Source organism: Meles meles, chromosome 18 (assembly GCF_922984935.1).
Source record: "Meles meles chromosome 18, mMelMel3.1 paternal haplotype, whole genome shotgun sequence".
NCBI lineage: Eukaryota > Metazoa > Chordata > Mammalia > Carnivora > Mustelidae > Meles > Meles meles.
Window position 1 is genome coordinate 33,066,515 of NC_060083.1, and position 25,849 is coordinate 33,092,363.

The 25,849-nt window shown below is 53.3% G+C and overlaps 1 protein-coding gene across 2 annotated transcripts; it reads left to right on the forward strand.

Annotated features, from left to right (window-relative positions):
- The first annotated feature begins 4,775 nt into the window (after positions 1-4,775).
- On the forward strand, positions 4,776-25,848 carry TRIM25 (tripartite motif containing 25). Of its 2 annotated transcripts, none has more exons than XM_045984896.1 (10): positions 4,776-5,543; positions 9,411-9,506; positions 12,081-12,314; positions 15,056-15,227; positions 16,788-16,853; positions 18,772-18,798; positions 19,127-19,219; positions 19,338-19,436; positions 22,749-23,274; positions 23,608-25,848. In XM_045984896.1, the coding sequence occupies exons 1-10, from the start codon at positions 4,941-4,943 to the stop codon at positions 23,651-23,653; spliced, it is 1,962 nt and encodes a 653-aa protein (XP_045840852.1). In that variant the 5' UTR covers positions 4,776-4,940; the 3' UTR covers positions 23,654-25,848. The 2 variants fall into 2 exon arrangements, 1 of the variants encoding a protein (XP_045840852.1); XR_006815920.1 differs by having other exon boundaries at positions 4,851-5,543; positions 22,749-23,333.
- Position 25,849: the final 1 nt, after the last annotated feature.

Genomic DNA, 25,849 nt, shown 5'->3' on the forward strand with positions numbered 1-25,849 from the left:
TAGTTAATTTAGCCATTCTGACTGGTGTGAGGTTGTATCTCATTGTGGTTTTGTATTTCCCTGATGCCGACTGATGTGGAACACTTTTTCATCTGTCGGCCATCTGGATGTCTTTGCAGAAATGTCTGTACATGCCTTCTGCCCATTTCTTGATTGGATTATTTGTTCTTTGGTTGTTGAATTTGATAAGTTCTTTATAGATTTTGAATACTAGCCCTTTATCTGATATGTCATTTGCAGATATCTTCTCCCATTCTGTCGGTTGTCTTTGGGTTTTGTTGACTGTTTCCTTTGCTGTGCAAAAGATTTTGATCTTGATGAAGTCCCAATAGTTCATTTTTGCCCTCGCTTCCCTTGCCTTAGGCGATGTTCCTAGGAAGAAGTTGCTGCGGCTGAGGTCAAAAAGGTTTGCTGCCTGTGTTCTCCTCAAGGATTTTGATGGATTCCTTTCTCACATTGAGGTCCTTCATCCATTTTGAGGAGGGAGAGACAGTCTTAAGCACACTCTGTGCTAAGCGTGCAGCCTGACGTGGGACTCAGTTTCACAACCCTGAGATCACGACCTGAGCTGAAACCGTGAGTTGGATACTTAACCCAGCTGTAACAGGTGCCTCCCACCCCCTCATTTTTTTTTTTTTTTAAAGAACCAGACGAAATTCTGGAGTTCAAAAGTAAAAGAAATGAAATGAAAAATTCACCACGGGAGTTCAATAGCAGATTTGAGCAGGTGGAAGAAAGTCTTTGTGGATCTGGATATACAGATCAATTGAGATGATCCAGTCCTCGAAACGGAAAGGGAAAAGAATCAGGGAAGATGAACAGAACCTCACAGACCTGTGGGACACCAACAAGCACACCCGCGGACACAGTGGGACAGCAACAGGCACACCCGCGGACACAGAATGGGAGTTTATGGAGGAGAGGAGGGCAGAAAGAATATTTGAACAAAGGAATAAAAATAGTACACTAGAAAATATTTAGCACAAAGGAAGGCAGTAACGGAGAAGCAGAAGAACAAAAAAAGATACAAGACATGAAACTAAATGGCAAATGGCAGATGTAAACCCTACCTTCTCATTAATTTAAGGGAAATGGATTAAACACTCCAGCGAAAAGGCAGAGATTGGCAGGATGCATAAAACAAAACAAAGCAAAAAACCCCCCAAACCATGATCTGACTATATGCTGTCTACAGAAGCCACACTTTAGATTCAAAGACACAAATTGGTTGGAAGGACAAAGACGGGAGAAGAGGTACCGTGCAAACCGTAACCCACAATAGGATAGACCACATTTCGGAAATAAAATAAGTCTCAGTAAATTTTATTTTATTTTATTTTATTTTTATTATTATTTTTTTAAAGATTTATTTATTTGACAGATAGAGATTACAAGTAGGCAGAGAGGCAGGCAGAGAGAGAGAGAGGAGGAAGCAGGCTCCCAGCCAAGCAGAGAGCCCGATGCGGGGCTCGATCCCAGGACCCTGGGATCATGACCTGAGCTGAAGGCAGAGGCTTTAACCCGCTGAGCCACCCAGGCGCCCCAGTCTCAGTAAATTTTAAAAGATTGAAATAATCCAAAGCCTATTCTCTAACCGCAATGGGATGACTTCGGCATCGTAGTGATATAGGCAGGCCTGGTCTGAGGACCCACTGGAGGCCCTCACAGGACCAGTCAGGAGGGCCCTTGGCTTCAGGCAGGAGAGAAATCAAATGTGAGCCAAGAGGAAGTGAACACAGGGTTTACTGAGAAGGGATAAGGTCTAGTAGCGGAGTGTCTGGGAGACTCGGAAAAGGAAAAATGAGTCTCCTTGTCACTTGAGGCTAGGGGTTTATACAGGAAAGGGGTCCAGGGTACGTGTCCCTCCAGGAATCCAGGTAGGGGTTGATCAAAGGGCATGTCAGGTGAACAACAGGTTTTCTCCCATTTGTCACCGAAGGCAGGGATATTGATGCCAGTGTTGCCCGAGGTTTGTTCAAAGCTAATGTTTGGGACCGGGTTCTTCTCAGATGTTATCAGGTGTTTAGGGGTCAGGATGAAACTCAGAGAACAATTCTGTTCTTTGCTTCCCCCTTGGAATGGGAAGTTATCTTCTTTGGTTTACCCAGACACAAGGTGAACTATAGAACGTGAGAAAATGGGGCCTTTCTTCAGCTTCCCTATCTCAGTAGGTCTTAGTATTTACTGCCTGGAATTTTTGATAAACAGACTATGTTCCTGCAAGTCCTCTTCACTCACTAGCCCTTCTAAACTCTCAAAAATTCTACAGACATTCTGGCTGAGTCACCAGGCTACCTCACCCACTACAGCTAAGTCATAGGGTGTTTCATTAAATTTACTTCCTGTAAATGGCTCCATCCCCCCCCCTTTGGGAGGCAACATGTTCTAATAGGAAATGTTTGGCTTCTAGAATGGGATAGGCTGCATGCCAGTATCTGTTGTCTTAGCAAGATTATTTCTCTTCTCTAAGCCTTGGTTTTCTCATCGGTAACATGAGATAATACCTACCTTAAAGATTTAGTGTGAGAATTAAATAAGATACTACACACCAAACTGATTTCCTAACCCCTCCTACCCTTTGCCTTCCTTCTCCCCAAGCAAAGAACAAAAACACAATACAGAGGAGAACAAATGGCGTTAAGAGTCTTGGAGGAACAGAAATAGGAAAACCAGGAATTAGAATTTTAAGCAGAGCAGTCCCGAGTTTGAATCTCAGCTGTTTTTTTTTAAGTTTTTTTTGTTTTTGTTTTTTATTTTTTTTTTAATTTTTATTTTTTTTAAAGATTTTATTTATTTATTTGACAGAGAGAGATCACAAGTAGGCAGAGAGGCAGGCAGAGAGAGAGGAGGAAGCAGGCTCCCTGCGGAGCAGAGAGCCCGATGCGGGGCTCGATCCCAGGACCCTGAGATCATGACCCAAGCCGAAGGCAGCGGCTTAATCCACTGAGCCACCCAGGCGCCCCTTGTTTTTTATTTTTTTAACGATTTTTATTTATTTATTTGACAGACAGAGATCACAAGTAGGCAGAGAGGCAGGCAGAGAGAGAGAGGAGGAAGCAGTCTCCCTGCTGAGCAGAGAGCTGGACATGGGGCTAGATCCCAGGACCCTGAGATCATGATCCAAGCAGAAGGCAGAGGCTTAACCCACTTAACCACCTAGGTGCCCCTGAATCTCAGCTGTTTTGTATAAAATAAGTGACCCTATTCTGGGCCCCACTTTGGGCAGAGAGATTACTTAAAATGTAATTTTAAGTTTAAAAGGATTACTTAAAATGAGGGGAGGGTCCCTGGCTGGCTCAGTCCTTAAGCAGCAGACTGTTGTTTGTCCTGTGTTTGAGCCCCATGTTGGGACTTAAAAAAAAAATAAAATACAGATCCTCATCTGTAAATGGACATAATAAGTTCTGTCTTCTAGTGTTTATAAGGATTCTAAGAGGTAAGGTATGTGACTTGTCTTGAACGGAGCAGGTGCCCCATGAGTGGTAGCTTTTACTTTTAGCAGTTAAAAGATTTACCTTTTTATGTTTGCTGCTCACCCTGTCCAACGCAAACTCCAGCAAACTCTCCCCAAAACTCTACCTCTCTTTTCTGCCCCCGGCCCCCCCCAATACTTCTCCCCTCCTGTATACCCACTTTTCCTGTGCCCAGGCCCGGGGAACAGAGCTGGATGAATGAAAGGAAACAAATCTAAATAAACGATTTTGGAAAAAACGTTTGCTTCAAAATCTGTGTGTGTGTGTGTGTGTGTGTGTGTGTGTGTGTGTGTGTGAGAGAGAGAGAGAGAGAGAGAGAGAGAGAGAAACCTTTGTTTTCTAGGATATTGGGTGCCCGGGTGACCCAGTAGCTTAAGCGCGTCTGCCTTTGGCTCAGGTCATGAATCCACAGTCCTAGAATCTAGTCCCACAGGGGGCTTCCTGCTCAGCGGGGAGCCTCCTTTCCTTCTCTTGCTCCCCCTGCTTCTGTCCTCCGTCAAATAAAATCTTAAAAACAAAACAAAACAAACAAACCCGGGCGCCTGGGTAGCTCAGTGGGTTAAGCCTCTGCCTTCAGCTCAGGTCATGATCTCAGGGTCCAGGGATAGAGCCTCACGTAGGGCTCTCTGCTCGGCGGGGGGCCTGCTCCCCCCCCCCCCCAGCCTGCTTGTGATAACCCTCTCTGTGTCAAATAAATAAATAAAATCTTAAACAAAACAAACAACAACAAAACCCCTAGGATATCTGCAAAGCCCAGTAAAGTAGAACGGAATTTAAACACAAAACTGCATGTTCTACTGGTTGATATGGAAAGAAATCGCCAGCTTTTTGTGTGCCAAGGAGCTCCGGCCTTCAGGGACCATATCCCCATGAGCCAGAGCCCAATCGGGGGACAGAAGGAAGGGCTTATAAACGGGGCGAGGAGGGGCAGCTTCTCGGTTCTACACCTAGGTCTTCAATGCCAGGACGGATAGACACTCTCCCCGGGAGGGCGCGGAGGGGGCAGCGCGGGTCCCGGTGAGTTCTCCGCAGAAGGCACCAGCTGCAGGTGCGCTGGGGCAGGAGCGCCACCCCGGCCGGGGCTCCCCACTGCCGCGCAGGTTTCCTCCTCCGCCCGGGGGGGGGGGGGGTAGGGGAGCGCGGACAGAAACCTCCGCCCGGGGGTTAGGGGAGCGCGGACAGAAACCGCTGCAGCTCGTGGGGACGAACTGAGACCCCGAGCCCGGCGCCCGCGCCCACTCGGCGGAGCCGTCGGGGCTCCTAGCGCGGCCGCCCGGCTCCGCCAGCGCCACGACCCACGCACCCCGGGACCCCGCGCGGCCCGCCCCGCCCCCACGTGACTTCCTGGAGGCCCGCGGGGCCCGCCCCTCCCGCCGCTCAGTTTCGTTTCCTCGCGGGCCTCAGGCGGTCGTGTGTGGCAGTCTCGGCCGCAGTTCCAGCGCGTCCCGTCCAGTCCCCAGGAGCGCCATGGCGGAGCTGGTACCCCTGGCGGAGGAGCTGTCCTGCTCCGTCTGCCTGGAGCCTTTCAAGGAGCCGGTCACCACGCCCTGCGGCCACAACTTCTGCGGCTCGTGCCTGGACGAGACGTGGGCCGTCCAGGGCCCGCCGTATCTGTGCCCGCATTGCCGCGCCACCTACCACGCGCGGCCGCAGCTGCGCAAGAACACGGTTTTGTGCGCGGTGGTGGAGCAGTTCCTGCAGGCCGAGGAGGCCCGGGCGACGCCCCCGCCCCCCCACGACTGGAAGCTGCCCACCCGCGCCGCCGCGCCCAGCCCGGCGGGCCCGGTGGCCTGCGACCACTGCCTGAAGGAGGCCGCCGTCAAGACGTGCCTGGTGTGCATAGCCTCCTTCTGCCGGGAGCACCTGCAGCCGCACCTGGACAGCCCCGCCTTCCGGGACCACCAGCTGCAGCCCCCAGTCCAGGACCTGATGCGCCGCAAGTGCCCCCGGCACAACCGGCTGCGGGACTTATTCTGCCCCCAGCACGACGGGTGCATCTGCCACATCTGCCTAGTGGAGCACAAGGCCTGCTCGCCTGTGCCCCTGAGCCAAGCCAGCGCCGACCTGGAGGTAGAGGGTGGCGGGCGAGGGCACAGGGCGGCAGCCTGGGCCTGCTGGGCGGTGCGGTGAGAGCCACTGTGGGCATCGTGGTCCACCGCGGTTCACCGGGGGCAGGAGGATGGGTCTTGCCGGGCCCGAGAACCAGGGCAGGGGCGTCCCTGATGTCAGAGTGCAAAGGGGCAAGGAGATCATAGAGCCCTCCTCAGTCATCCGTGGCCCACCGTCTTCCCCCTCCTCCCGGTCTTACAGAGCGGACCACTGAGGACAGCTGAGGTTGTTTGGCTTAAGCCTGTAGAGGGTTTCCCACATCGGATATGAGCCCTGGAGGCTCCCTCGGTTCCCTCGTGGAATCTTGGCAGCATCCCAGAGGTGAATATTATTCGGTCCATGGTACTGTTGAGGAAATGGAGGTCCGGAGAAGTTAATTTAGGGTGAGCTACCCCAGTAAGTGGCCAAGCAGGCACCGGGAGCCCGGCTGGTTGGACTCTACAGTTTGCTGCTTGTCTCCATGACCAGCCTGATACCTGCATTCATGGAGCATGGGATATTCCTGGAGGCTTGAGGTCACACGAACAAAAAGTTGGGGTGAGCCAGAGAGTTCCAGTGAGCCGGGAGGGTCATTATGAGCAGAAGGGTGGGCCAGGTGCCAGATAGCTCCGGGTGCTACCCACAGGCAAAGCCAGACTCTTGCATGGTGGCAGTGCCCTCCACCCCTGCGGTGTGACTTCCGGCACAGCTTTGGCCCCTGGGCCCGAGTCTTCATCAGTGAAGTGAGGAGGTGGGACCAGGTGGCTCCCTGAGGAGACTTCCAGGTCTGTGATGATTTTAGTGGTTTGGGGGAGATCATCACTTCCCTTGTGGACTCAAGGCAGATGCTGTAAAGGTGTCACTGGACCACCTTTTTTATATCAGCCTGAGCTCCAGAGCATGGCCTGATTGCTTCTAATTCTCGAGGCCCTGTCGTGAAGAACAAGGACTGTCCTGTTGTCCTGTGGCCGAGGTTTGCGGTGGCGCAGGACCAGGGTGCAGGCCCTGGTCCTGAGCAGCCATAGCCCTTCCCAGGCCCAATCTGCTGCTTCTCTGTCTGAGCTGGGTCCCTCAGAACTTCGTCCCCGAGTCTCAGAGGCCAGACCTCAAGGCAGTGTCTGAGAGTTGACCTCTGAGGCACAACCCTGGCAAGCTCGGCCACCTGCATCCCACCCGCCGCCCTAAAGAACCTGCCAAGCCTTTCGAGCCAGGAGCCTGGCTCTGCCCCATATCAGCTGTGGTTTAGGGCAGTCACTGCCCTTCTCCGAGCCTCAGCTTCCTCACCTGTAAAATGGGGTTCATAGCATTCTCTCCCGGTCTGCAAGGGTGGTCAGGAGACTCCAGGGCGATGAGCTTGGATGAATGTGGGAAGAGCTTCATAGGCCGGTCCTGGAGTCAGATGGCTGGTTGACTTCCACCTGGGCCAGGAGTTGAGCCCTGGGTTTGAATTCTGACTCTCCTTCCTTGTGGGTAAGCGCTAAGCACTATAGGTATAATTTCTGAGCGGCTGGGGTGGAAGAGAGCTGCCTCGGGGTGCATGGGCCTGTCCCTGAGGACCAAGGTGGCCGGCTCCTGCCGAAAGGCTCTTCTAGAAGTTCTTATCCATGGAGGCAGAAGGCAAGTAGGGGCGGGAGGGTTCTTCTTAGCCTGGCCTGGAGCTATGCTCACTCTCAGCCTGGGGCCTGGGGCTGGAGTCCGCACCCAGCGTACTTGTTTGTCGCACAGGCTTGGCTTTGTAATCCTTGTAACAGGCCTGACCTTGCCACCTCCCTGCTCCTCACCATTGTCCTGGCTTGCCAAGTCCCTTGGTCAGCCTCCCCCTCTAGTGCTGCTGCTGCTCCCTACTGGGACAGAGCCAGCCCTGTCTGGGAAGTACCCCAGCCCTGGGCGGCTGGCTTGGCTTGGTCAGCGGTGCGGGGTGGACTCGGAACTTTGGAGCCTCCCACATCCTTATGGAGAACTCAGGTCCTCAGTCTGCGAATAGACCCTCCACTTCAGAAAGTTCTCTCCCCTCAGTGAGGGGACTGTTGTCTCTCTTGAAGTTCTTGGGCGACTTTCCTTTGTGTGGAATCATATAGGCCCCTCTCTCTGCCATCAGGGGACTGTCATATATGCATCTCATTCATGGTGGATAGAATTTTAACCAAACATAGAGTTTTGGGGTGCACTGCTGAGAGCAGCTGTTGGAGGTGGAACAGCTGGCAGTCCCCGGGTTTTCTGAGTTCTCTTCCAGCTCTGAGACCTGTGAGTCCGGATCTGCCTTGGCCCGGCCTTCCGCCCATGGCCCAGTTTATCTTGGCCACTGTTAGAGGCCAGGTCAAAGGGCATTGTCACAGAGGTTGAATCTGAAACACTGTCAGTAACTTGGACTTTCAGGGTCAAGTTAGTGTGACCTTGATCTCTGCTTCCAGCCGTTATAGGTGACTGTCACTGGGTTGTTCAAATCCAGGTTCAAGGTCAGGTTTAGACCTGAATATCTCTAGTGGAGTGGGAGAGGCAGGAAAGTGGAGGGGGCAGGCTGGAGGGTATTGAGCCGGCTCTTTAGGGGAAGTAAGTGTTTTTTCCTGGACATTTCCTGTGTCCTCAGTGCTTTAATTGTAATAACACCGGGACCTTGTAACACCAGTTAATAGTGATGTGAGTCCATTCTTCGAAAGGATGGGTAACTCGCACCTTACAGTGTTGTTTTTAGCTTTCAATCAGTTAACACCTGTAAAGCACTAGCACGGGGCCTGGCTTGCCGTGCGTATGTAAGAAACGCTAGCTGCTCTTATTCTGGGGCTGGGTTTTTTCCCCTCCCCGTTTCTGTGCCCCAGCATGTCGCAGGGAGGGGGGATGCTCCTGATACGGATTCTGAAAATTTATAGAAATACTAAGAGGCGTGGATGATACTGTCTCCCTTCATGCGTAATTGACCTTGGTTCCTGGAGGTGACTAGGGACTTAACAATTCTGAGTCACCTTAGTTCCGTTTCAGGAATTTTGCTGATGGGGGGGCTGGGCTACCACTTGTTCATCCTTATTCCTAGTGTGTAGCCTGTGGAGGTCCCTACCCTTTGGAGCCAAAAAATGAGCCTTGGACCCTGACTCTTGTCCCCCTGCTTCCCCGAGGCTGACAGTGACTCTTCCAGCTGTCTTCTGGAATTGGCAGATGGTTCTGGGAGAGCAGCCCCAGATGCCAGGCTTATCTCTCTGGATGGCCTTCTCCCAGCTCTGGGCTCCGTCATCCTTCCCTACTTACTTAGCTCTCCGATGGCCAGTGAGCAGATTTTTCTTCCCAGCAGTTTTTGCTTTTCTTGTTGTTTGCAGTGGGAGAGCTGGCTCCAAAGACCTCATCTGCCATCCCTGAAGCAACCATTCCAGCTTGTTCTTGGCTCTGTGTGAGCTCAGCCCCCTTGCTGGCCTCCTTGCCTCTGTTTCATTGTCTGAAAAATGGGTGTTAATGAAGAAGCTCCTGATAATAGAAGCGGATGTTTGGTTTGCCCTTACTAAAATCCCGGCACTGTGCTGAGTTCATACGTTGTTTCAGTTAATTATGCTACTGGCCCTGGGAGGTGGAAACATTTGTATCTCTTTCTTGGCCGAGGGCACAGGTGAGAGGTGTTGGGATAGCTGGCAACAGGGGCTGGCACTCTAGTCGGTCTGTCTCCAAAGCCTGTGCTCATAACTTCTTTCTTGTACTGTTGCTCTAGAAGTTTGAAGGGAGGCCATAAATATGAGAATGCTTCCAATAGCTGTAGGCAGGCAAGACTCAGGGTGGCAGAAGCACCTGTGGAATAGATGCCAGGGCTGTCCCTGGTGTTGGGGGCTGGGCTCTAGTGATTGCTCATGCTGGTTGTTTTTGCTGCAGACCAAGCTGAAGCATAAGCTGACCGTCATCTACAGTCAGATCAACGGGGCCTCGAGGGCGCTGGAGGACGTTAGAGCCCGGCAGCATGATGTACGGGTGAGTGATGGGGCTCTGCGGCTGACATCCACCCTAGGCTTGGGTTGGTTTCCCTCACGGAGTCAGGAAGAGACCTCCACCAGTCAAGACATCCAGAGAGCTGTGTCCCCAGGAAAGATTCTTTGTTGACCTAAACTGAGTCCATGAGCTCTGACCTTGGTGTGGGGAGGACTGGGGCAATCATTAAAAATTAGGGCCATAGGGGCACATGGGTGGCTCAGTGGATTAAGCCTCTGCGTTCACCTCAGGTCCCGATCTCAGGGTCCTGGGATTGAGCCCCACATCGGGCTCTCTGCTCAGCAGGGAGCCTGCTTCCCCCTCTCTCTGTGCCTGCCTCTCTGCGTACTTGTGATCTCTGTCAAATAAATAAATAAAATCTTAAAAAAAAAGACATAGAGGGAAATTTAAAAAAAAATTAGGACCATGAAGTAGTAATAGAGGAGCGCCTGACTGGCTCCGTTGGTAGAGCATGTGACTCTTGATCTTGAGGTTGTGAGTTCGAGCCTCACATTGGGCATAGAGCTTACTTAAAAAAAAAAAGATTGTGAGGACAAAAAGTACTGATCTAAAAAGTGGTTATGATTCAAATGGGAAAAAAACAGGAAACAAAAGTGTATACCCACTAGAGTTCTATTTATAAACAGCAAGTGTGTTAGTTTTCTAAAGCTATCCTAACCAGTTACCCCCAGCTCAGCTTACAGAGACAGAAATGTGTTCCCTCACAGTCCTGGAGGCCAGAAGTTCAGAATCAGTCAGGGCTGCACCTCCTGGTTCAAGGGAAGACTCCTTCCTTGGCTCTTCCAGCTTCCGGAGGCTCAGGCGTTCCTGGTCTTGTGGCTGGTGCTGCTCCAGCCCCGGCCTCTGTCTTCATATAGCCTCCTCTTTCCTCTGTGTCTTTTCTTCTGTCACTAGCAAGGACCTCTGTCATTGGATTTGGGGCCCATCCGGGTGGCCCAGGATAATCTCATCTCAAGATTCCTACCTTATTACTTCTGCAAAGACTTTTGCCAAGTCACCTCATCTTCTCAGGTTCTGAAATCTGCACATATCTTTGTGGGGAGGGTCATCGTTCAACCCATTACAGGAAGTGTAGGAAAAGAGACTGAAAGGAAGTATAGTAGCAGAAGGGTAGCACAAGCATTGGATGGGTAGAATGAGAGATTTTTGGGGGTCTAGTTTTTATGTTTTGTAAGGTTTTCAATATTATATATTAAAAGAATACATATATATTTTATATATATAAGTAAAAAATATATATAATATATAATAAAATGATATTATATTACATATAATATCTATATATGTTTTAAGGCTTTTTGTGTTTTTTTTAGGTTTATTTAAGTAATCTCTATACCCACTGTGGGCCTTGAACTCATGACCCCAAGATCAAGAGTCACATGCTCTTCTGACTGAGCCAGCTGGGCGCCCCTGAAGGAATATATTGAAAGAAGATTTGAGTTTTAAATATCCTGCTCTAGAGCCGTAGCATCTGGTTTTATTGTGGCAGCTGTGGTGTTATTAGATAAGTTCTGAGTTAGAATACCAGCTGTGTTACAAAATAGCCTGTGATGCTTGCCTGCTGTGGGCAGATCTCTGAGCCTCAGTTTTTCCAGCTGCACAATGGAGTCACAGCTTTTCCCCGACGGTGGCTTAGGTGAAGGCATGTACGGGAAAGCATGTGTACTGTTTGGAGGGGGCCGGCTAAACTGTTGACAGAGATTACCCCTCACCACCACCACAACCACCAAATTCAGAGTCTTAAATAAAATAGAAGTTTCTTTGGCTCCGTTTGGCAGCTCAGTGCCAGATGTGAGCCGCCCGGACTAGCGGGGGTGTCTCCGTTCCGTGATCGTGCAGGATTCAGAGTCTTTTCTTACTACCCTGTACTGCAGGGGGTTTCTCACCTCTGGTTGGAGCTGGGTCACCATGACGTCTTTGTTTGAGCCTGCGGAAAAGGGGACAGGGGAGAAAAGTGTGTGCTCATGCTGCACTGGGAGCAGCTTAGTGCCGTGGCCGTGTCTAGCTGCAGGGGTGGCTGGGGATGTCGTCTGTGGCGGGGTAGCCATGTGCCCAGGGAAACCCCGGGGGTGTTCTCTTCCTAAGAGGAAGCCATTCTCTTTGTTCCTAAGCTCTACATAAAAAACAACATGCCCGAGTTGTCTTCTGCACGTTGTTTTTTCCCTTGTGGAAATTTGTCCGTGCCTTGCCCTAGTTCATTAGTTTTCATTACTATTTAATATCCTATCCTATGAATAATTTGAAGATTTGTATCTTACTGATAGATGTTTGGTTGTTCCCAGGGTTCTGCTAATGCAAGCAGTGCTGCTTAGGAGCGTTCTTGGGTCTGTCTCTGGGGCAGGGAGGGATCTGAGTGTTTTTCTAGAGGCTATAGCATGGGTTGGGCAGGAGAATCTTCAGATTCATTAGACTTTGCCAAAGTCCCGTGCAAAGCAGTTGTGCCCATTTGGCCTCCCACGAAGCACAGGAAAGAGTTTCTGGTGCTCCACATCTCACCAACACTTGGTACCGTGGGCTTAACTTTCTGGGCTGTCCGCTGTGTCTTGGCCCTGTTAGGAGGCTACAAATCGGAGGATGGAGCAGCTGAGACAGGAGTACATGGAAATCAAGGCGCTCATCGACGCTGCAGAGGCCACCTCCACACGGAAGATAAAGGAAGAGGAGAAGAGGGTCAATACCAAGTTCGATAACATCTACCAGATCCTTCTCAAGAAGAAGAGTGAGATCCAGAATCTGAAGGAGGAGGTTGAACTTGCCCTGACCAAGGGAGACGAGTTCGAGTTTCTGGAGGTAGGTCTCAGTGAAGACTGTTGAACGCGCTTCCTGCGCGCCATGACGCTGGTGACGGCAGGTGCAGTGGGGCCGCTGGGAGATGGGGCTGGACGGGGTCCCTGGGAGCTGTCCCGAGACTCACGCAGTGTCCGTTTGCTGTGCTCTGTGACAGCTTACCGCAAACTTCATGGTTTGGAAGAGGATTTTATTTGTTACCTCACCCCTTCCGAGACTCAGGGTCGGGGAATGGCTTAAGGGCTTGCCTTCTGAGGCTTGGTTGGGCTGCATTCCTTTTGGAGCCACGGGCTGTCTTCCAAGCTCACGCGGTTGTTGGTGGAATTTGGTTCCTGTGGTGCAGGCCCCAGGGCCTGCTCTCCCGCTGGCTGTCCACGGAGGTCGGCTGTCGGCGGAGGTCTGCTCTCGGCTCAGGTCTGCTCTCGGCTCCTTGGCAGGGTGGCCCTCTCTCCGCTTGCCAGCTACTTCTTCAAAGCAGGCGGAGAAGTTCTCCCTCCAGGAAAGCCTGGTCCCTTTTTATTTTTTATTTTTTTCCTGTGTAGATTACTTAGATTATTGGCCTTCTCTTTCTCCTTTTTATTTATTTATTTATTTATTTTTAGATTTTATTTATTTATTTGACAGACAGAGATCACACGTAGGCAGAGAGGCAGGCAGACAGGGAGAGGGGGAAATCAGGTTTCCTGCCAAGCAGAGAGTCCAATGTGGGGCTCAATCCCAGGACCCTGGGATCATGACCTGAGCCGAAGGCAGAGGCTTTAACCCACTGAGCCACCCAAGTGCCCCTCTTTCTCCTTTGTAAAATAAATTTTAATTAAGTAGGCTGCACTCCCAATGTGGGGCTTGAACTCAGGACCCCGAGATCAAGAGTCACGTGCTCCTCCAACTGAGCCGTCCAGGCCCCCTCCCTTTTTTTAACATTTTAATTCCAGTATCTAGTTAACGTGCAGTGTTTTATTGGTTTCAGGTGTACCCCAGATTCAGATTCCACAATTCTGTATACTCGGTGTTCATCATGATAAGTGTACTTTCAATGCCCATCACATTGTTCCCCCATCCCGCCATGCCCCTCTGGTAACTACCAGACTGTTCTCTAAAGTTAAGAGTCTCTTTCTTGGCTTTGTCTCTCTCGCTGGCTCTCTTTCCCCTTTGCTCATTGTTTTGTTTGTTAAATTGCCAAAGTGAGTGAAATCGTGTGGTATTTGCCTTTCTCTGACTTACGTTGCTTAGCATGCTACTCTCCAGATCCGTCCATGCTGTTGGAAATGGCAAGATTTCATTCCCTCTTACAAGCCTGGTCCCTTTCAATGGCTCCTCCCTGGTAAATCAGGCCCACCAGGATACTCGCCTTTCTGACGGACTCAAAACCAGCAGATTTTTGGATCTTCATTACATCTGTAGCATTCCTGGAGTTTTCCCGTATAAGGGAGCTGAGTCACGGGAGTGCTAGCCTACCGTATTCACGGTCCTGCCCATACTCGGGGGGAGGAGATCATACAGGGTACTCACCCCTGGACCAGGCAGGCATCTTGGGGGGCCATCTTAGAGTGTTGCCGACTGCAAATGCCTCTGTCCCCTTCCCTCCATTTCTCCTCCCCATGGACCCTGGAAGTGTCTTTCTAAAGGACCTGGGTGACCAGGCCCTGTCCTTGTCAGCAGCCTCCTCTCTTGCTAGTCCCTGCCCCGCCCATGCTGTATCCACAACAGGGCACCCACCATTCCCCAGACACCCTGGGCATTGGATGGGAATGCCGTGCCGGACCCTCTCTGCCTCGTAAATCCTGCCCTTTCTCCTGGGCCACTCCAGCTTCCCCCCATCGTCCTTGGATCCCGTTGCTCTGCCGTCACTGGTGACCGAGCAGGTCACACTGCTGTAGCACTCAGTGGCCTGGTTTTCGAGCTGCTTGTTGTGTGTTCGGATTGCCGCTCCTTCAGGAAGACCCATCCCTTACTACCGCCCCGTTCTCCTGGCACACAGCGGGTGTTCCCCGAGCCCCATCGATGGGGCGATGACATCTTAGAGTACCGGAGTCCTTATTTTGGTCTTGGCGAGAGTACAGGAGTGGCCGGGAACCTTCTCCTCTCCCGGCATGGACTTCTTTCTATGCCTGGATTGGGTCCCATTGACTTTCATCTCAGAATTCCTTCCTCTTTGTTGGCCTGGCTGCTCAGAGCTTTCTGAGAAGGATTCTAAGTCCCTACCTTGGGCCTCTTGATGCTGTATGACCCGATTTTATCTCAAAGTGTGCCCTGGCTGAACCCTTTGCCCCTTGAGGTGTCCCCGTCCAGTTTTAGAACATGGGTTCAGAGCTGGTCCTGGAGGGCTGCAGACAGGCCTGAGGCTCCTGTCTGGCCACCGAGGGAGGAGCGGAAGAGCATTATCCGCGGGGGTCAGAGATTTGTGTCCCAACTTTGTCCTTGCCACTAACTGGCAGAGTTCCTGGCAGAATGCTTATTGTTTCCTTTTTTTTTTTTTCTTTTTCTTTCTTCCTTTCTCTTTCTTTCTTCCTTTCATACGTGTTATTTCTTGACATCAGTTTCTCCGTTGCTAGGTGAGTGGCCTCTGAGGGCCTTTCCAGGTCCAGAGAGCTGTGACTGAAAGTGGCCCGTTCGCCCCCAGCAATCTCTGGCCTGTCACTTGAGCACACGTGGGCACACGGAAGGTCCTCCTGGGGTTCATGAGGCCTGAGCCCGGGCCCTGGCTTCCCTGGAGCTGCCCGAACTAACGCTCTGGCCTGTTTCAGAAAGGGCTAAAGCTGCAAGGAGTGTCCACAAAGCCGGTCTACGTCCCCAAGGTGGAGCTGAATCAGGAGCTGATAAGGGGCGTCTGTCAGGGCACCTCAGACCTCAAAGACGAGCTGAAGCGGTATATCAGGCAGTCCCAGGACAGGAAGCCCGAGGAACCCACCGGCTCAGGTAACCATTAGCAGTCCTTGTGCTCCCCTCCTGGGACCCCTGAGATGGGGGTTGTCCCCTTGGGGTTTAGGGGTGGGGGAGGGTCTCGGTCCACAGCACTGGGGCTTGAGTTGCATCTGCCCTCCATCGGGGAGGTCGTGGGGAAACATCTTGAGTCGTAGCTATCCTTCTGAAAACATTTCTGAGCACCTAGATGTTAACGATGGGACTTTCTGGACAGGCTGTTCTTGGATGTGATCGAAAGGCTGGCTCAGGTGGCTTTCAGATGGACTCTGGGTTATCAGTGTCTTTGGTGGGGAATGGCTAGTTTTGGGGTCAGAGAAACCTGGCATTCCCCTCTGACACCCCCTTTCTTTGCCCCTTGTATCTAACCTAGGACCAGATTTTACTTCTTAAATTTCTCCTGACTCAGTCCACTGGCCCCCCTGCCAGCCAACACCTGCCTGCTTTCTGTTGCCCCCACCTGTGCCCACTTTCTAGAAAGTCCTTCTGCATCCACTCCTGCTGCAGCCAGAGAGAGCTTTTCAGGGTGCAAATCTGATCTCCTGGGACCTTCTCCCCTCACCCTGTTCAGAGAATTTCCATTGTTTTTGGATTTCAGACCATACTGTTGACACTATTCCCCAGGCCCCTCCCTAGTCAGGCCCTGTCCGTTTCACCAGCCCTGAAGCGCCCCCTCCTCCCACACATCTCTGTGCATGCTCTTCCTTGCATATGCCAAGCTTCCTGCCACAGGGCCTTTGTATGTGCCCTTCCCACTGCCCAGAAGGCTCAGGCTCCACCATCTTCACCAGTTCACTCCTCTCACCCTTCAGAGATCAGTTGAAATACTGTATTTCTCAGTCAACCTCCCCTGTCACCACCACTCCCACTCCTCAGACTAGGTCCCAGGATCCTTATGATCCCTTTGCACAGGAGCCTTTGCACATCTGTCATTTTGTTCTTCCCCCACTAGATTACAGTCTCTCTGAGGGCAGGGGCTTGGTCTGTTGCTCATCCAACTCTCTCTCCCCAGTGCCTAGCACAGAGCCTGGCACATAGCGAATCTTCCAGTGTAATCCCAGGGGTGGGACTTGGAGAGCTGAGCGTCCTTGCGGAAGGGCCTCTCAAACTGGCATGGCGTGCTGTGTGCAGAGGGGGATGGCTGTTGACGAGCTGGCCATGCATATATTTGTTTTCCTGCTCCATCAGTAATTGCTGGTCTGGGGCAGGGTGATGGAAAAACCAGGGGGTGAGGAATGAGGTCTCTTGGCCTCTTTGCCACAAGCAAAGGGCTTGTCCCCACTGACACCAGAAGATCCAGAACCTCAAGAGAGGCTCCAGAGGTCATGGAGCAGGGCGCTGACAGAGAAAACATTGACTCCAGCTACATTTTCAGCCAGAGAAAAGAGGGGCACACCAAACCCTTTTTGTGCCCTTGTTTCTAGCTCTTGTAAAGGATTGGGTAGGGAAGGTCAGTGGAGATCACCTTTGTAAACCCTCTCTCCGCCTGCCCCTGGCAAAGCTGGCCCCAAAGCTAAGGTTGCTTTGGAAGAACTAACCCCTTCTTCTTTGGCACAGGGAACCCCGGAGAGCATGGCCCAGCACCCACGCACAAACCTACCCACTCTGCGAAAAAGCCCCCTAGTAAGTAACCCTGCTGCTGTTCTAGGGCTCCTGTCAGCCCGTCCCAAATGGCCGGGGGCGGGGGAGGGGCGAGGCGAATGCCTCTGCAAAGGAGTCTGGCTAGAGGGGCTGTTGCGGGGACTCCCCTGGGGTGCTCAGCAGGACCGGCTATGCAGCGGCCTGAGCCAGCAAGGTTACCAGCACCTGTTTGTTTTGAGAAATAGTTGCTGACACCCAAGTTTTGGCCCTTGGGCAGAGCGCCCCCTGGAGGAGCCTGACGCGGGTCCCGAGGAGCAGTGGCTCCCCCCCTCACCCGGAAGGGAGTTCCGAGGGAGTTCCGAGCGGTTCCCTCCGGAGTCATCCTGTGCTGCTGCTCTCAGAGCACTTCCCGACCTGTGCCTGTCATCACTTCCCTGAAAAGTCAGCGTTCCCCGAGGAGGGCTGCCCCTGGGAGCCGCGGGAACTCTGGGTCTGTGCTGCTGCTGCTTGGTTTTAGAGTTTAGGCTGCCTTTGGCAGACAGATGTGTGGTATGGGTCTCCGAACGGAGTACAGAGCCAGGGGCAGAGGTGCCTGGTGTGGCTGGAGCAGGTGGCCCCCAGCTTAGCGAGCAGATGTGGACGGGCACCTGGTGTGATCAGTGAAAGGAAAAGTCAGCGAACAGGCTCTGGGCACCCATGTCCGCAGATCACCCCCCCGCCCCTCTCCCCCAGAGCTGCCCCGGATCACAAGCGCTGCTCTTAGCAGGAGTGAACTGGGGATGCGGGCTGAGACAGGACAACAGGCAGGGGAGGAGTGGACGGATGTCACAGCGTAGATGAGACTTAGGACAGCCATGAGGGACAGGGAGGGGGCTGTGCCCTAGGCCGGGGTTGAGCCTAGGGTCCTCCCGAGAGGCTCATCCTGCGGGAGTGGGCGGGGCAGGAGGCAGATGGGGGCAGAGTGAAGACAGCATCCGGACAGAGGACTCGGAAGTGGGAGGAAGGGAGAGCAGCGGTGGTGGTGGGGGTGTCCTGTGGGGCTGAGTGGGGGCTGGCGGGGAAGTAGAGGATGATAGGAAAGAGCAAGGTTTGTCCGCGGGCAGGGATAAGATCCACAGCACCCCTTCTCACGGGGAGGGGGTGGTGGTGGAGGGAACCTGAAATCTAGGTCACGTAGACTTGAATATGTTTCAGACCCACCAGGAGTGTGTAAAACACGGGTCGCTGGGCCCCAGCCCCGGATTGTCAGAGTCAGCAGGGTCCTGGGTGGGATCCAAGAGTGTGCATCCAGTTTTCACAGGTGCACGCTCCAGAGAATTTTTTAAAGACTGTTGTGATAATTTGGCAAGCACATTTCTTTGCTGATTCCCTTTTTTTGGGGGGGGGGGGTGTGGTTGGAGTATTTTTTTCTTTATAGAAATATAATTTATCTACAGTACAATGTGCAGATCTTAAATGTGCACTTTGATAATTTTGACAGGCTTGTGTGTGTTACTGTTACCCAAATCAAGTTAAAGAGTTAATTACCCCAGAAAATTCCTTCATGCTCCTCCTTGTCAGTCCCAGCCCCCAAAACCACTGATGCAGGTTCTGTCACCACAGATTCATTCGCTTGTTTCCAGGGAAAACATCCTAGCTCTATTTGTATGGGTCACATTCATGCAAATGATTATTATAATGGCGGCTTTTAAAAAAGATTTTACTTATGTATTTGAGAGAGCATGCGCAGGAGAGCACAAGAGCATGAGCAGAGGGAGGGGCAGAGGGAGATGGAGAAGCAGGCTCCCCGCTGACATGGGGAGCCTTACATGGGGCTCCACCCCAGGACCCCAGGGATCATGACCTGAGCTGAAGGCAGTTGCTTAACCACTGAGCCACCCAGGCGCCCCTGTTATGGTGTTTTTGAAAGTGTCACTGTGCTGTGCTTCACAATATCAATTTGGAAAATTTTCTTTTTCAGAAGAAGAAAAGAAACCCAAGAAACCTCGTAAGTTCCACGTTGGTGCCTCTTATTGTTTCTTGGGATCGCCCAAGTGTGGAACCGACTGCTGGCAGCAAAGGCTGACCTCTCCGGTCGGGGTTCTCTGATTCCGCTCTGTGGTGGCGGGCGGGTCTGAGGTTGGGGGTGAGCACGAGTGCCCGTGAGCGAGACGAGTGATGAGTGCAGCCCTGTCTGGACTCGGCTGTGTCGCTCCGGCTGTCCAGGTGTGTGTGTGGAAGTAGTTCTTGAAGATCAGTGTAGAAGGGAGGACGGGCCATCTGGCCACCGTATCATGTGTCCAATTCATGTTTCTCCTCCTCCTGTTCATCCCCAGCCTCCGCCTCAGCCTCCAAGATGCCCACCTTTGGAGCCTCAGCCACCAAGATGCCCACCTTCGGAGCCCAGGGAGAGTTCCTGGATCTAGAGGGTGAGTCCTAATTCCTAAGTCCTGGGCCAACCTGGAGGGTGAGTCCTTTGGGCTGGGGGCAGTGTGGGGTGTCCACTCTGAGTTTGTTCTGAAAACGGTTCTCCGTGTCCTCACCCAGGTGTAGGCAAAGCCCCCACTGCACAGCCCAATGCGGCGGCCGTCAAGGCCAAGGTGCTGGAGACCTTCTTGGCCAAGTCTAGGCCCGAGCTCCTGGAGTGTGAGTAGCGTCGGCTCTAAGGAGCAGTCCCGTTGGCTGTCAGGCTCTTCTGTGCAGCTCTGCTCACGTCTCTGCCCTCGCCTCTGTCTGGACGTCCAGCTTGGGTCCCCCTTCCCCTTGTTAGCCACTGGCCTGTCCTCCACTTTGCCACAGCCTTGCTCGCTCCCCTTTCAGCATGCGCCCCCGCCCCGCCACCAGCAGCTCAGCTCACCCCTTTCTCTGGGCCTGCACCTGTTGCCCAGTCCATGCCTCGGGCATCTCTGGGGGCCCACTGCCAGCACCCCCACTCCAGATTTCTCCTCAGCTCCCCTGCCATTCCAGAGGCTTCCAGCTTGCCATAACCGGTCTTCTCCCTGTCTCGCCTACCCTCCTCCGCTTCCCTCGGCCTCTCGTTGCTGCCATCTCTCCTGTGTCTCCACTTGCTGCCCGCTGCCCTCCTCCCCACAGCCAGTCTGGCTCCTCCTGCTCTGTCAGCGCTCACGCTCTCAGTCAGGCCTTCCACACCGTCACGTCACCGTCACCAGTTCTCCTGGCGCCTGCCCACCCTCCCCGCCCGCAACAGCGTGTTTAAATTCCCCTCATCGCAAAAGCAAAAGCAAAACAAATAATACAATACAACGCCAATGCAGACAGCCTCCCTTTCACCTGAATACTGGGGGAAAGTACAGATTCCTGGGCCCCAGGCCAGGGCTGCAAGGTCAGGCTGCTGGGGACAGGCCCAGAAAGCTGGGGGGTCATCGCCTTTCCTCCATGATCCTTCTGAGGGAAGTTGGAAAAATAGAGCCACGTTGCTGTGGCTGTGTGTCAGAACCCCCTGGGGCCTTGACCCCGTCCAGCTGCTGCCCCGAGCTTTCCCGGGGCTGTCGGGGGGCAAGAGCCGCGAGTCTGGCCTCTGTCCCTGTCCTCCAGCAGGCCAGCTCTGGCCGAGGATAGCAGCAGCGCCCATGCAGCTAAACGTCAAGGACGCCTTTCAGCCTTCAGTGTGCTGGACCTCTCAGCCGCATCAGTCCTCCTCTAAGGGAACAGTCCCTGGGCTCCCCTGGGCACCACCTGCACCTCTGGTCCTTTCTTTTTTTTTTTTTTTTAAAGATTTTTAAAATTTATTTATTTGACAGAGAGAGATCACAAGTAGACAGAGAGGCAGGCAGAGAGAGAGAGGGAAGCAGGCTCGCTGCTGAGCAGAGAGCCCGATGCGGGACTCGATCCCAGGACCCTGAGATCATGACCTGAGCCGAAGGCAGCGGCTTAACCCACTGAGCCACCCAGGTGCCCACCTCTGGTCCTTTCTTAAGCACCTTTGCGAGCCTGTCCTCCCTTGACCGCCTGGAAGCGGTTGGCAGTCCTTCAGCACTGGCTCTAGGCTCCTCCTGTTTCCCATCTGCACCCACTTGGATGCAGTATCTGAGACGTCCCGCTGCAGAGGGTGCCCTGGCCCCCCTTTCTCTACAGGTGCAGTGGGCTGAGCTGTCTTGGGGGCGGTGGGGGAAACTTCCTCAGGGCCTGCCTCTCCAGAGCTTCCTGCTGTTCCCACTCCCCTGGTGGTGCACTGAACCGCGGGTTTCTGGAGCCCTGGGCTCCTGGAGAGTAGCCACGTGAGCAAAGAAAGGGAGTTCCAGCAACGCAGGACGGGAGAGAACATTTTCCCTCCTCTGTTTATCTTGTCCCCCCTGGGGTGGGGGGTAGGGGGTGGCTCAGGCCTCCCGGAAAAACATCCTGCCCAGAGCCATCCAGCAAGAGAATGGCAGGCCGTGGTGAAACCCCCAGGTCTTGGTTTCCAGGTTCCCAAGCTAGGGATTTCCCCTCCGCCGGGCTGTCTGGGGAATCTGTCTCCCACGGTTGGGGGTGCTCCTGGGAGGGGAAGGGCAGAGATGGGTGTGTCCTGGGAAGGAGGTTGAGCATGGGGACAATACACAGTTGAGCTCAGTCTTCGGATCTTTTGGAACCGTTGGAAGTGTGGTTGGAAGGGTGGGGAGGCCATGTGAGTGCCCCAACCAGGAATATTCAGGTAATTTCTGTGTTTGGCTCCCTGTAGTCCATCAAGTAAAGTCTAGACCCTTTAGCTCTCTGCCGTATGTCTCCAACATGTCTCCCTTCTCCTGCTAGGGCCTCTCTCCCAGTTACCTAGCCTTCCCTGGTCCCAGCACGTGCCCACCCTCCCTATGACTCCAGGCTTTGTTCTCGCTATCCCCTCTGCCCAGAATGACCTCACCCAGTGCTGCTTGCTTCTGTTTAATATTTCTCAGCTTCCTGTTGCTTGGCGCCAATTCCAGCCTACCTGCGAGATGTTCCCCTGTGCGCTCCCCACCCTCCAAGTAGAGCTACTGGTCCCTAGAGCATGCGCCCACCCATTGAGCAGAGTGCCGCCTCACGGTGTTGTCACTGATGGGCTGGTATTGCCCTGAGGTCGGGTACCATGTCTAGTCAGAGTTGTGTGTCTTGCCCAGAATCAGGTGCTTGGTAAATGGCTTTGGATGGATGAATGGTCACCCATCTAGGTGACTGATAGATGGACAGTTGGCTGGATTGATGGAAGACAGATGGACACATGTCTGGCTGCTTGGACAGAATGGATGGATGGATGGATGGATGGATGGATGATGGATGGATGTGTGTATGGATGATGGACAGATGGATACGTATATGGATGGATATATGGGTGGATGGGTGGGTAGATGGATGGTGGATGGAAGGATGGATGGATGGAAGGAAGGAAGGGTGGATGAATGGGTAGGTGGATGGATAGATGGAAGGAAGGAAGAAATGAAGGAAGGGTGCATGAAAGGGTAGGTGAATGGATGCATGGGTGGATAGATGGGCGGATGGATGGATGGACTGATGGATGGGATGGAAGGATGGATAGATGGATGGATGGACTGATGGATGGACTGATGGACGGGATGGAAGGATGGATAGATGGATGGATAGACTGATGGATGGGATGGATGGATGGATGGATGGACTGATGGATGGGATGGAAGGATGGATAGATGGATGGATAGACTGATGGATGGGATGGATGGATGGATGGATGGACTGTGGATGGGATGGATGGATGGATGGACTGATGGATGGATGGGTGGGTGGGTGGTCAGGTGGATGGAGATGGTTGGATGGGTGCAAGGGAGGAAGGAAGGAGGGAAGGGTGGGTGAGTAGGTAAGTGGATGGATGCATGGGTGGGTAGATGGATGGACAGGTGGAAGGATAGATGAATGGGTAAAATAAATGAATAAGTACTACCAGTTGGGGAAAGGTTTATACGTGAGAGCACTTTGGGCTCCTTGTAACTGATTCCTTGGGTCATGCCTTCTTAGATGCCATTAAATTCAGCCTGGACTACAACACGGCCCACAACAAGGTGGCGCTGTCGGAGAACTACACGGTGGCCTCTGTGGCCGAATCACCCCTGAACTACCAGCCGCATCCCAAGAGGTTCACGTACTGCTCTCAGGTGCTGGGCCTGCACGGCTACAAGAAAGGGACCCACTACTGGGAGGTGGAGCTGCAGAAGAACAACTTCTGCGCGGTGGGCGTCTGCTACGGCAGCATGCCGCGCCAGGGCCCCGAGAGCCGGCTCGGCCGCAACAGCGCCTCGTGGTGCGTGGAGTGGTTCAACACCAAGATCTCTGCGTGGCACAACAACGTGGAGAAAACGCTGCCCTCCACCAAGGCCACGCGGGTCGGCGTGCTGCTCAACTGTGACCATGGCTTCGTCATCTTCTTTGCCGTCTCCGACAAGGTCCACCTGATGTATAAGTTCAAAGTGGATTTCACGGAAGCGCTGTACCCGGCCTTCTGGGTGTTCTCTGCCGGTGCCATGCTCTCCATCTGCTCCTACAAGTAGGCAGGCCACGGATGCGGGCCTCTGCGGGCCCCAGCTTGTGGCGACGGAGCCGCAGGTGGACCTCTCTGCGGGTCTCCTGTGATTCCCCAGGGGTTGAGAGTGTTGGGGGGTGGGGAATGGTGGGAGGTGGGGGTCGGGGGATGGGGTAAGAGGAGAGATCTGGCCAGAGCAAGGGGTGGGGGTGAAGGCATCACGGGCCAGGAGGCATGGCCACGTCCTTGTGCCTGTCAGGGCATGGTGACCTCCTCCTCGTTCTGGTAGGTCTCCAGCTGCTGGCAGCTGGACGGGGCTCTGAGGGGTAAAATCCTGAGCGCCCTTCTCTGTTGCAGGGAGTCTGCAGCCGCTGCGTGCTCTTCCCCAGGTGACGTGGCGTGAGCTCCTTTGCTGCCTGGAACAGCCTTCGGATCTTAGTGTTTTGATCACTTCCATAGGGCTATTCAACTCAATTGATTTTTTAAAAATTCCAAAATAACTGAATTTCAGTATTATTCATCCCCCCCCCCCCAGTGTGGGGTTTCGGGTATTTTATGTCCTTAAGAGAACTACCCATGGCAGATCTCCACCCAGATCAGAGTTTCTGGAAGGTGTGTGTCCTCTCCCCCTACTTGAAAATAGCCCTGCTCCCCTTCCTCTCCTCGTACCTCACACACCCCGTCGATGGTTTTCAAATGTTTAATGCAACAGGAAACTTTTCAGGCTAAGGTTTCGAACCATGATCTGGATCAGCCTCTGTGGCATTTGTGATTCAAGGTCAAGGTGACCCAGGTCTCATGGATGGAAACCCCTCCCGTTTCCCATTCTTGGCAGACATTCTTTGGCTGTACCCACAGAGCTTGGGGGAGGCCTTCTTCCTATAGCTTAGGCTTTGGGGCAAGGAACTCCATGGGGCAAGGGCAACCCTGCTCTGGGTTGACAGAGTGTCGTGGTTTTGCTCCTACTAGAGTGTCGTCTTGCCCTCCTACTGATGACTGGACTCCGTGATAGCCTTTCCTCCCCAGGACTGAGATCCTGGATTGGCTGGTGGGGAGACCACGGTGGCCAGCACAGGACAACTAGGCTTTCTCTCCATAGCCTGTAGTCACACGGGCGGGACCGGGACCACACTAGCTCATCTGCTGGGGTGACTACCTGTGGCCCACAGTGTTTCTGGCAGATCCCTGGGAAGCAGGAGCACTCCTGTTTATCCCCGGCCACAGGCTGCATGCCTGGGGCTGGCCCTCATGGGTGTCAGATGCCTGTCGCTCGCTCTAGCCCCTGCTCTTTTCCACCTTTGAGCGAATTCCAGATGTCGGGCTTGACCAGGTGATGTGGCCTAGAGACTTTAAGGGCCAGGGAGGGAATGCCCCACGGGGCTCAAGCACAAGGGGCTAATTTTCCTGCAGCATTTCTGTGCAGCGAAAATAACCCCAGTCTGCAAAGGGGAAGGAGGGAATGGACTGCCAGAATTTCCCGAGCTCCTTATATCCTGATGTCAGGATGTAAATTCCCAATCCAAAGTGGGAGGAATTTAGCCTCCCGTTGGTGAAATGAAGCCTGCTCCGGACACTCCTAAGAGGGGGAGGGGGCTCAGATCAGGCTCTTGGTGGTGTTAAACAGAGGTCATCATTGGGGATGTGGGGACCCCAGACCTCTTCTATGAATATATGGGAATTTAACATAGCTCTGGCCTCGTGCTGGAATTCCGGGGCACTCGAGTCAGGCCTGGAGCCCTGGAAATTTCCGACAGGTGTGAAAGGACTTCCATTTCCTTGGGAGATCCTCTTTGTAGGGAAGGGATCCCTACAGTAGCCAAGATGTGTTTTTGGTTTTTTTTTTTAATTTTTCCTCCTTTGATCCTGGGAAGAGTTCTTTGGTGGTTCTTCTCTGCTGTTGGCCCAGGTCAAAAGCATCTTTATTGATCTTCTGAAACAAAAGCCTGGTCTGAAGCCAGTTCCCACCTGGGAGACAGCTGGTCTGAGAGGAGGGGAGCGCTGCAGCTGAGCCGGGGGTCCTGCCCTGGCTGTCCGCTGCAGGTCTCAGCTCGGGCCCAGACGCGCGCTCCCCTCTGCGTGTGAGGGGCGAGCAGGTAACCCAAGCTAGGCTCTGGGCGAGGTGCTCTGGAGAGGCAAACCCTTGCTGTCTCCAGCCATTCTGCGGGCAGTGGTGACACTTAACGTTCCCTCGCCACCGCCCGACCCAGACTCCTCGAGGTCAGGCCAGCTTTGTGTTCGTCTGACGTCTCGTTTTGCAAAAGAAGCCAGAGGAGATGGTGTTGGGTTCCTCCGCTCGCTACTCTGGCCATCCCATCCTGGAGGGGGTGCCTCCTAGACGCCCCCTGGTGCCCTGGGGAGGAGTCAGAAATCCCCAGAAACACAAACATAAAAACTACTGCCCCAGACGAGGGTGTCAGGGCATGAGCAGGTCACGGTCAGCTTTTTGTATTATCCAGGACTGGCCGGTGCCTCTGTTTTCATTCCTCTGAAATGGATCTGTGATCTCCAACTGATACTGGGACATCATCTCTTTCTTCTCCCTCCCCCACTGTTGATTTTAGTGAATTCGGAATATTTGAGCTATTATTTCATGAGCTGT

What these genes read in the sequence shown, in the direction of transcription:
- TRIM25 (XM_045984896.1), top strand. Translation starts at nt 4,941, where the DNA reads ATGGCGGAGCTGGTACCCCTGGCGGAGGAGCTGTCCTGCTCCGTCTGC. An exon ending in CCCGGCAGCATGATGTACGG is followed by an intron (nt 9,507 to 12,080) that starts GTGAGTGATGGG and finishes TGGCCCTGTTAG; the next exon opens with GAGGCTACAAATCGGAGGAT. An exon ending in CTCTGCGAAAAAGCCCCCTA is followed by an intron (nt 16,854 to 18,771) that starts GTAAGTAACCCT and finishes TTTCTTTTTCAG; the next exon opens with AAGAAGAAAAGAAACCCAAG.